Genomic DNA, 11406 nt, shown 5'->3' on the forward strand with positions numbered 1-11406 from the left:
TGCAACAGAAGGCTTCCTTTAATCCACGTGTGAAATCCAGAAACTAAGCTGTGAGAGGAGTTGTAGCAAAGAGGGGAAACAGTTTATGAAGCTTAGTGTAGGAAATATGAACTCTAAATCCTGCACAAAGGCCACAGTATATAAGAAATATTGTATTGAAAAATTCTAATGTGGAATCTATCAGTTCAAAGGCATCAGACATTAATTTTCTTAAATTGTCTTCACCTTTATATTGGCTAAAATTGCACAAAGTGTATTGAACTGTTTTTTTAAGGTATGGAGAAAATCAAGAGGTAGAGTGTTTAGCGAGGGAGTTCCAGAGAAAGAGAAGAGGCAGCTAAATGTTCTTCCACCAATGGTGAGGCGAAGGGACTGGAACGCACAAAAGCCCAGGGTCAAAAGGCTAAAGGATGCAGGAGGGGGTATAAAACTGGAGGAGGCTGCAGAAAGTTGGTTTGAGGTTGTGAAGGAATTTGAAGATACTGACAAAGATTCTAAATTTAAAAAGTGTTGGGGGACACGCAGCCAAAGTTAGTTTGTTAAAATTGGGATAATGGGTGAACAGGACTGAGTGCAGAATAAGAGTAAGATTCGCTAAGTTTTGGACAAGTCAGAAATTATGGAGGTTGGAGAGTCAGAGCCAGAAAGAGGGCTTTGGAGAAAAAGCATGGATACAGGGTTTCAGTAGTGCAGGGGTTGAGGTAGGAGCAGAAACAGGCAGTGTTGCAGAGGTGACAACAAGAATTTGTGGTGATGGGTAGGATGTGGTGTTTGGAGCTCAGCTCTGGCTCAAACAGAGGTCAAGATCTCGCACTGCCTGGTTCAGCCTGACTGAGTGGCTGGGGAGGAGGATGGAGTCAGTGACAAGGAGCAGAGTTTATGGTGGTGGCCAAAAACAGCGATAAAACGTATTGTTAATTCTGGACTATCTTGGATACAGCATGCATAATAGCATAGGTTTTGGTGTTGGTTCACAGGAGAGTTGAGGCTTGATTTTAACATCAGGTGTCAAACAGGCGGGCAGTGGGTGGAATGCTCGCCTCTTCCTGCTGGCCAGTGGTCCAAGCCATAAATATATATGCTTAATTGTATAACTAATTTTTTTTAGACATGGTAACCTTAAACTGAGATGCATGGCAGCGTGGTGATAACGGGTAGGATTTTTAAAAAGTTTTTGTAAAGCATTTTCAGATACAGTAACATAGTTTTTGTAAAGAGTTGTGACCTGTTATAGATTAAATAAAGCCACTAATGAGGTTTGTAAACGAACTGCCAATCTATATTGGTTTATGTTTGAAAAAGATAGCAACTCATTATTTCTTACCAAATGCCATGATTTTTAAGAGTTTGTCTCATGATTTGTGGGATTGGCATTGCTGCTAATGTATGTGATGAGCTAAGTGACTGTGCAGCCCTCCAGAAGCATTAAACGAGCAATATTGCAGGTGACTTATGATTGGCTGGGTTTCTGTTACTGAGGCTAACAAAATCCCATAAAATGAATTTCCGCAGAGGAAACCTGAAATAATTTGCTTTTTTATTCATTGACATTTAAAATAAACAAAAGAGGCAATTAACACCCTGATCTTTAAATGTGGAAAGCATTCCACATGATCTTATACCTTTCTTGGACTAAATCAGTCTTGGGAATGAATGATAAACAGATACAGAAGATGGAATAAAGTTTTTTCATTTATTTCAGTAAAAACAGAATGCAGATCATAAGGAACAGAAAATAAATAAGTACTTGCAGTTAAATTACTTAGCCATGTTCAATGGAACATAACATTAAACAGCTTACACATCGATTGTGAGCAATGTAAAAGTGCATTGGTTTCAACAAACTCTACAGCCGTACATAGATACTATGCATGAAGGTTTTACGTGAGACAAATCCAGCTGATGCAGCTGCTTCATCTTCTCAAGGTGCAGCTCAGTCTTGTGACATTTTTTCCAGCTTTTTGCTGTAAGACAAAAGATCAATAAGTTTCAAATAATCTAACTTGTTATAACAAGAAAATGTAGCCAGTCATTTCTACCACATATGAAATATTACTAAGAACCTGTTCACTTTTTACAGCGACTGAGCAAAGAAGGTGGCATTTGCGTTAAAATTCACGTTCAAAAGTCCGATTCTAGGTGCCACCCTCAAACAATCTTTATTGTCATCACTTTATAAATGTCAGAATAAGAGATCATACTTTTTAAATCTCATTGGACAATGAATTTGGTATATGCTACAGCTTGCTCTCTTACCTCAAAAATTTCAGTGCTCTTTTCACCCATCTACTCTCAGGATTTGTACACACTGCCCGTCCTCCAACGGTGTGGAATCTGTGAAATATTTAATTGGATTTTTCAATTAGCGGAACATCATCCAATAAAATTTGCTTTTCAATCATGTGCGATATGTCGAGGCCCTGCACTTACATGATTGCATCTATGTCACAGATCTCATTGGATTGTTGCTCCACATAGCCAGAGATTAATCGCAATGGCAACCGATGCTTTGAATAACGGAGACAGCAGTCTGCAAACGTTGCATCTGGGAGGGGGGAAAACACAGTACTTTAAAAAAAAAGTTATGCACGCAACTCAATTAAATCTTTTTCAAACTGGCTACGCTGCTAGTAATGGGTTAAAAAGCAGTAGTAAGACTTACGCCCGGATACTGAGTCACTAAATATGCTCAGCATTGTCAGTGAGAGCATAGCTGCCAGCACAAGTTTCCTGAGAGCACTCATAGCTGGTTATCTGTCTGTCTGCCGGATATCTTCGCTGTAGAACCTGTTGTTGGGTCAGTAGCTGAGATCTGATGTGTCTTTAGGTACCTGCCAGTCACTTTATATACACTTAACCTGGTATTGGGAATTTTTGAGAGTAAGGAAATGCATCTTGTGACCTGTTCCATCTGGGTTTTCCTCTATGCCGCTTTACCTTGTTGCATCAGCAGTTTGTGATGCAACCGGTTTATTTATAAATAGATCTTCGTATTCTGATTTCGCAATCTACACAATCCACCTTTGTTTTTCTTTCCAATGTGTTAAGAGTTGAGGATTAATTTAATGGATGCAATTTTTTTAGTTTCTTAAGTTGAGTCTGCTTAGGTCCAAAAGTAAAATCACAATATATTGACAATCTAAGGAGACTGGCAGCTCCAAACTAATCAGTTCTGTGATATGAAATGTGAATCAGATTTTAAGCTTAGAAAACAGTACAAAACAGATCAATTTTAAATGTGAATATTTCATTATATTTACACATTAAGGTAAAATTAATCAATATAAACAGGACTAATTAATCAGAAATACAAGGCAAGGCATTCTGAAGGGGTGCTGGATGTGATTATGAGAATGGGGACTGGCATTCACACTGAAAAGATGAGAGGTAAACTTTGGGTCATGAAGGGTTAAGAGTTAGGTTTGTAGCGAAAGGAAAGGGAAGCAGTGCTTGCTAATCCTGTTAAAGCTCAGAAAGGTTACAACAGCGACACGTGAAGGCATCGAATAGTTGTTAATAGTGTGGCTGAAAGCTTTGTCTGTGGCTGCTCTAAATGCAATAATTCCTATTTCCTATTCTGATGATCAGTGGAACTTTTCTATTCTGTAATCTAACCTCACACACATTCTTTACTGTTCCATTTGTTCTCTCCTGTAGCATCACTTGGTAATTCCCCCGTCGTGAATAAAAGAACTTTGACCTTCTGTTGCAATCTATGGATGGAGAGTTTATGAGGTGTATTAGTGTTTTTTTAAGTGCGTCCAACTTTAAAACAAATCTTGTCTTGCATTGATTTTTATGTTGAATAATTTTACATGATTATTTGTAACTGCAGACTGATTTTGTAGCTCCACTTGTCACTGAAATGTCACCAGGTTAGTTGGTTAGTTTTGAACTGACCCATACAGATTGGGCAGACTACAGTATAGGCTGACTTAGCGGATCTCAGCCAAGGTGGCAGTAGGATGCTACAAAACGTGGGGGTACTGGACACAATTTTGAAATTTACAAATGGCACAAAACTTGGAAGTGTAGTAGACAGTGAGGAAGATAGTAATAGAGTTCAAGAGGGATAGTAATAGAGTTCACGGCGCTGTAAGAATAGCTGACGTGTCCCTACGGGGAGTAAGCATTCCATTGTACTTGTACTAGTACTAGTTACATATGGCAAATAACATTGAATTGAATTGATAGACAGGCTGGTAGAACGGACGGACACATGGCAGGTGAAATTCAATGCAGAAAAGAGTGAAGTGATACATTTCAGTAGGAAGAATGAGGAGCGACAATACAGGCTAAATGGTACAGTTTTAAAGGGGGTGCAAGAACAGAGAGACCTGGGGGTGTTTGTGCATACAGGATCCTGGGCTTTATAAATAGAGACACAGAGTACAAATGCCAGGAAGTTATGCTAAACCTATATAAAACACTAGTTGAGACCCAGTTGGGGTATTGTGTCTAATTCTGGGTATCATTTAGGGTGTAAACCCTTTGTCAGAATTGGAACCTGGAAGACAAGTGAGCATTTAAATAGGTCTGAACAAAATATAAGGAGGTGGGGTGGGGGGGGGGGGAACCACAGGTAATAGTCAAGAGTCAGAATACTGACATCGTATCACAAAGATCCATCGCATCTCCTCTGATGACTCAAGTTCCATGCCAAAATTTCTGAAATGTCCTCCATTTTCCTCAGCCAATGTTTCCCTTTGCTGCTAGTTGACAAACCTTGATAGCTTTCACCCTAACTCTACTCTAACGCTCTCTTCCTCCTCTGGCAACAACAACAACAAGGTCCTTCTTGTCTTCACGTTCTAGCCCATTACCATTGGCATTCACCAATCATCTGCCATTTCCATCTACCAACAACACAATCCTATCACCAGGCACATCTCCTGCTCCTCCCCACACTCTGCTTCCATTTGGACCATTACATCCGAGATACCCTTGTTCACTATGACATGACCCCCATTCTGGCTATCCTTCCTCTGGCTCTTTCCCGTGCAGCTGTGACCGATGCAAGACCGGTTCATTTTCCTCTTGTTCTAACATTGAGCAAGGCCTCAAACACTCCTGTGTGAGATAGAATTTTTTATGCACATCCTTCAACATAGTATGCTGTAGTCATGGTTTATGGTGTAGTCTTCTCTATACTGTGGAGACCAAATGAAGATTGGGTTACCACTTTGCCAATTATCTCCATTCCGTTTGCAACTATGATTCTGACCTCCCTGTGACTCCCACTTCAACTCGCAAGGGGCCGAATGGCCTACTCCTGCTCCTATCTTCTATGTTTCCCCTTCCCTCTCTGACCTTTCCACCTTTGACCTTTGACCTACTGCTTCTAATTACTGTAGTTCAATGAAAACTTTATGAACAATATCTTACCTTTTTCCCTGGTAGTTTGTAGCCCTCTGGTCCAAAGATTGACTTTAATGACTTCTGACCTTAGATACCTCCCCCTTAACCTGCCTTTCTCCCATCCACCTTTCACTTTACCCCCTTCTGTTTCGAAGCTGTTTTGGCTGATACTTTTTTCTCATTCTCATGTCTCTTCACTGCTTGACTTGAGTTGATCTTTATATATCTTCCAGCAGTTTTTCACCTTGTGTTCCAGTTTTCTAAATAACTCATTTACAGAGTATTACTTCCAATAATTGTCTCTTTATGATGGCATTCACCATACCCACTTTAGGAAGGACATGAAGGCTTTGGAGAGGACACAGGAGAGATTTACTAGAATGGTTCCAGGGATGAGGGATTACAGTTACGTGGATTGACTGGGGCTGTTCTCCTTAGAACAGAGAAGGCTAAGAGGAGATTTGATAGAGGTGTTTAAAATCATGAAGAGTTTAGACAGAGTAAATAATGAGAAACTGTTACCAATGGCTGAAGGGTCGATAACAAGAGGGCACAGATTTAAAGTAATTGGCAAAAGAGCCAGAGGCGACATGAGGAAAAACTGTTTTACGCAACGAGTGGCTAGGATTTGGAATGCACTTCCTGATAGGGTTTTGGATACAGATTCAATAGTAGCCTTCAAAAAGGAATTGGATAAATATTTGAAGGAGAAAACAATAGCAAGGATATGGGAAAAGCGGGGGAGTGGGACTAACAGGATTGCTCTTCGAAACAGCCGGCGCAAACTCGATGGGCTGAATGGCCTCCTTCTGTGCTGCACTATTCTATGATTCTATGAAAACAGGCTTCACATCACTGAGCTAGTAAAGGAAAAAATATCTCTACTGGATTCCTGCTTGCTACCATTATTCAGGGACTACATTTGGAAAATGCACACGTTGAACATCAGGAGAAGGCAGTGGCTGCGATAACCCTTTTTGTTAAATAGCCGGTGTACACTCATCCTCACCTTGCCAATGGAGAATAGCTACTTGTGCAAGGAATCAGAGGGCTTTCATTCCCGTGAAACCATATCCCAACATGTGTCAGTGCCTTCACAAAAGGGGGAGGGAGAAGGAATTGGAAAAATGATCAATAAAATATAAATAGAATAAAAATAAATGCCGATAATATGGTAACTTAAATTTACAATGAAATACAGTGGAAAGCACAAATTCTAGTGAAATAAAAAATGAGTTTTAAGAGTTTAAAATCTTTCAAATTGGTAAGTTTGAAAAATAATGTAACCTAGAAATGACTGCTGCCAATTTTAGTGGATAAACGCTGAATGCTTTTGTACAGCATACCTCTGCCTGCTACTTTAATGCAGCCATCAGGCAGTTTTATCGATTCCTTAATAAATTTTAAATACAAAGCAATATAATGGCTTAGTGGGTAACTGCACCATGTGGTTTGGTACTGAGTTGTATGGAGCAGGAAGGTGCCAGTTTAGATCAGTGATTTTTGCTGTATTAATTCACTTAGCTTTACAATTAACCTCAATGTCCTCATTACAGGCAGGGCAAAAAAATCAACCTGGGTTTCCTGCTGTAAGGCTGAGGATAAGACTGGGCTTGACTGAACAATGGCCACTAAGGCAAGATATTGGAGTCCAGCCAGCACCTGTGGGCCTGTATCTAACACCTGTGGGCCAATTCCCAGCATCTGTGGGCCAATTCCCAGCACCTGTGGGCTTGTACCAAGCACCTGTGTGCCTGTACCCAGCACCTGTGGGCCTGTACCAGCACCTGTGGGCCTGTACCCAGCACCTGTGGGCCAGCACCCAGCACCTGTGGGCCAATACCCAGCACCTGTGGCCAGTACCCAGCACCTGTGTGCCTGTACCCAACACCTGTGGGCCTGTACCCAGCACCTGTGGGCCTGTACCCAGCACTTGTGGGCCTGTACCCAGCACCTGTGGGCCTGTACCCAGCACCTGTTGGCCTGTACCCAGCACTTGTGGGCCTGTACCAAGCACCTGCCCAGCACCTGTGGGCCTGTACCAAGCACCTGTGGGCCAATACCGAGCACCTGTGGCCAGTAGCCAGCACCTGTGGGACTGTATCCAACACCTGTAGGCCTGTACCCAGCACCTGTGGCCAGTACCCAGCACCTGTGGGCCTGTATCCAACACCTGTGGGCCTGTACCCAGCACCTGTGGGCCTGTACCCAGCACCTGTGGGCCTGTACCCAACACCTGTGGGCCAATACCCAGCACCTGTGGGCCTGTACCCAGCACCTGTGGGCTTGTACCCAGCACCTATGGGCCTGTACCCAGCACCTGTGGGCCTGTACGCAGCACCTGTGGGCCTGTACCCAGCACCTGTGGGCCTGTACCCAGCACCTGTGGGCCTGTACCCAGCATCTTGGGCCTGTACCCAACACCCGTGAGCCTGTACCCAGCACCTGTGGGCCTGTACCCAGCACCTGTGGGCCTGTACCCAGCAGCTGTGGGCCTGTACCCAGCAGCTGTGGGCCTGTACCCAGCACCTGTGGGCCTGGATCCAGCACCTGTGGGCCTGTACCCAGCACCTGTGGGCCTGTACCCAGCACCTGTGGGCTTGTACCCAGCACCTGTGGGCCAGTACCCAGCACCTGTGGGCCTGTACCCAGCACCTTGGGCCTGTACCCAGCACCTGGTACAGGTCAAAGGTTGTTTTTGTGACTGGAAGCCTGTGTCCAGTGGTGTACCACAGGGATCGGTGCTGGGTCCTTTGTTGTTTGTAGTGTACATTAATGATTTAGATATGAATGTAGGAGGTATGATCAGTAAGTTCGCAGATGACACGAAAATTGGTGGAGTGATAAATAGTGAGGAGGGAAGCCTCAGGTTACAGGACAATATAGACGGGTTGGTCAGATGGGCAGAACAGTGGCAAATGGAATTTAACCCTGAAAAGTGAGAGGTGATGAGAAAAAGCCTCCCCAGCAGACTAAAGCTATGTGGATGCAAGTGGCCCAGGAGGTCAATTCAATGTCTATGTGCCGCAGAACCTGGCTGCAGTGCAGGAAGAGGTTTCATGACCTTTTCCGTACTGGAAAAGTGAGTATGACTTTCCCATCATTCTCAATCTGATCCCCATCGCCTCTCCTCACCAGCACTCAGCTTTGTCAACCTCTTCCTCCACATCCCACTTGACACTGACATCCCTGCACCCTTACCCATTCCCTCTCTCTGGATATTCACATTCTTTTTTTTTATTCATTGATGGGATGTGGGCGTCGCTGGCTGGCTAGGCCTGAATTTAGTGCCCATCCCTAATTGCCCTTGTGAAGATGGTGGTGAGCCGCCTTCTTGAACCGCTGCAGTCCATATGGTGTAGGTACACCCACAATGCTGTTAGGAAGGGAGTTCCAGGATTTTGGCCCAGCGACAGTGAAGGAACGGCGATACAGGTCCAAGTCAGGATGGTGTGTGGCTTGGAGGGGAACTTGTAGGTGGTGATGTTCCCATGCGTCTGCTGCCCTTGTCCTTCTAAGTGGTAGAGGTCACGGGTTTGGAAGGTGCTGTTGAAGGAGCTTTGGCGAGTTGCTGCAGTGCATCTTGTAGATGGTACACACTGCAGCCACAGTGTGCCGGTGGTGGAGGGAGTGAATGTTAAAGGTGGTGGATGGAGTGCCAATCAAGCGGGCTGCTTTATCCTGAATGGTGTCGAGCTTCTTGAGTGTTGTTGGAGCTGCACTCATCCAGGCAAGTGGAGAGTATTCCATCACACTCCTGACTTGTGCCTTGTAGATGGTGGAAAGACTTTGGGGAGTCAGGAGGTGAGACACTCACCGCAGAATTCCCAGCCTCTGGCCTGCTCTTGCAGCCACAGTATTTATATGGCTGGTCCAGTTCAGTTTCTGATCAATGGTAACCCCCAGGATGTTGATAGTGGGGGATTCAGCGATGGTAATGCCATTGAATGTCAAGGGGAGATGGTTAGAGTCTCGCTTGTTGGAGATGGTCATTGCCTGGCACTTGTGTGGTGCGAATGTTACTTGCCACTTGTCAGCCCAAGTCTGAATGTTGTCCAGGTCTTGCTGCATATGGACACGGACTGCGTCAGTATCTGATGAGTCTCGAATGGTGCTGAACAGTGTGCAATCATCAGCGAACATCCCCACTTCTGACCTTATGATGGAGGGAAGGTCATTGATGAAACAGCTGAAGATGGTTGGGCCTAGGACACTGCCCTGAGGAACTCCTGCAGTGATGTCATGTGATTGAGATGAATGACCTCCAACAACCACAGCCAACTTCCTTTGTGCTAGGTATGATTCCAACCAATGGAGAGTTTTCCCCTTGATTCCCATTGACTTCAGTTTTGCTAGGGCTCCTTGATGCCACACTGGATCAAATGCTGCCTTGATGTCAAGGGCAGTCAGTCTCACCTCACCTCTTGAGTTCAGCTCTTTTGTCCATGTTTGGACCAAGGCTGTAATGAGGTCAGGAGCTGAGTGGCCCTGGTGGAACCCAAACTGGGCGTCAGTTAGCAGGTTATTGCTGAGTAAGTGCCGCGTGATAGCACTGTTCATGACACCTTCCATCACTTTGCTGATGATTGAGAGTAGACTGATGGGACGGTAATTGTCCGGGTCGGATTTGTCCTGCTTTTTGTAGACAGGACATACTTGGGCAATTTTCCACATTGCCGGGATAGATGCCAGTGTTGTAGCTGTACTGGAACAGCTTGGCTAGGGGCGCAGCTAGTTCTGGAGCACAAGTCTTCAGTACTATTGCCGGAATGTTGTCAGGGCCCATAGCCTTTGCAGTATCCAGTGTCTTCAGCCGTTTCTTGACATCACGTGGAGTGAATTGAATGGGCTGAAGACTGGCATCTGTGATGCTGGGGACCTCAGGAGGAGGCCGAGATGGATCATCCACTCGGCACTTCTGGCTGAAGATAGTTGCAAATGCTTCAGCCTTGTCTTTCACTTAACTATTCGACTATGCAGCCCTCACACTCCCTATCGCTGTGATGCTATGACAAAAACTTACAACACACAGGGAGGGCCCTTGGTCTTGGCACCTCACTCCATTTTTGTCTCCTTCTAAGCATCTATGCTATGGAATCTCTACACTCACTCCTTCATTTTCACTCAAATTCCACTTGTGTCCCTCATTGTAGGAAAAGAGATCCTACAGTAAGAGGGAGAGGGCAAGGACAGGAGGAGGGCCACCCTCAGTAGCCCAGCTCACCACTGCAGAGGAGACGGCCCTGGAGATTGTGGGAGTGGAGGAGGATGCGCAAGTGGGGGACGGACAGATGGGTGACAGAATAGTTTTGCATCTCTCTCATTGACATTCCATGAATAACTGATAATGATTCTAAAGGTCTAACAGATTGACTTATGATCATCTGTACAATTCAATGTGCATGCAAACTTTACCTCACATATCCAATTCTTTCCTTTACTCCCCCAGAGGACCATCGACAGCCCCCGTCCCCACTGTCCAAGAGGAAGAGCCTGAGCTTCAAGACTCCTCAGAGGAAGCTGCAACCTTTGAAAGCACAGCGTCAGCAGAATTCAGCGCACCCAGCACCAGTGCAGACACTCACACCTCGGTGGGAACTGCGCGAGATAGTGTAGTGTTGTCACCTGGTGTATCACAGCTCATAAGTGAGCATCAGCAGATGGGGGAGACAGGGACAACAGTGGAGAGTCCTCGTCGGAGGGTGCAGGACTCTGTCAGCTCGGCTGCATGTCGACCCTGTTCCTCTGGGTCCATCCAGAAGAAGAGCGGTGCTGGAGCTCCAGGAACAGGTGCAGGAGTCTCTGGCAGATTTTGTCTCCAGTGTCGCTGCGAGTGTGGAGCGAATGGAGGAGTCCATCGCTAACATGAGCAGAGCCTTTGTGGAGGCGTTGGCACATGAACGCATCACCACGGAAAGGATGGCAACCTCCGTGGAAAGGATGGCTACCGTAGAGGAGAGGATGGCTACGGCCATGGAGGAACTTAGTTGCCAGGGTCGTGAAAACATGGTCATTGTTCAGAATAGACTGACATCTCTTGAGGAGCAA

At 45.1% G+C, this 11406-nt stretch overlaps 1 protein-coding gene across 1 annotated transcript; it reads right to left on the reverse strand.

Moving 5' to 3' along the window:
* Window positions 1-1686: 1686 nt before the first annotated feature.
* Window positions 1687-3034, reverse strand: LOC147115951 (C-C motif chemokine 20-like). The gene is made up of 4 exons (XM_085989472.1): window positions 2663-3034; window positions 2431-2545; window positions 2257-2334; window positions 1687-1964 (listed from the first exon to the last, which is right to left on the reverse strand). The coding sequence occupies exons 1-4, from the start codon at window positions 2742-2744 to the stop codon at window positions 1934-1936; spliced, it is 306 nt and encodes a 101-aa protein (XP_085845598.1). The 5' UTR covers window positions 2745-3034; the 3' UTR covers window positions 1687-1933.
* Between the last annotated feature and the right edge of the window lie 8372 nt (window positions 3035-11406).

Source organism: Somniosus microcephalus, chromosome 6 (genome assembly GCF_052327205.1).
Source record: "Somniosus microcephalus isolate GS21.2 chromosome 6, FLI_Smic_1.0, whole genome shotgun sequence".
In the NCBI taxonomy this organism is placed as follows: Eukaryota; Metazoa; Chordata; class Chondrichthyes; order Squaliformes; family Somniosidae; genus Somniosus; species Somniosus microcephalus.

Coding starts and splice junctions, on each gene's coding strand:
- LOC147115951 (XM_085989472.1), bottom strand. CDS start 2,744: ATGAGTGCTCTCAGGAAACTTGTGCTGGCAGCTATGCTCTCACTGACA. Junction 2,546..2,662: donor TAGTGACTCAGTATCCGGGC/GTAAGTCTTACT, acceptor CCCCCCTCCCAG/ATGCAACGTTTGCAGACTGC. Junction 2,335..2,430: donor TGTGACATAGATGCAATCAT/GTAAGTGCAGGG, acceptor AATATTTCACAG/ATTCCACACCGTTGGAGGAC.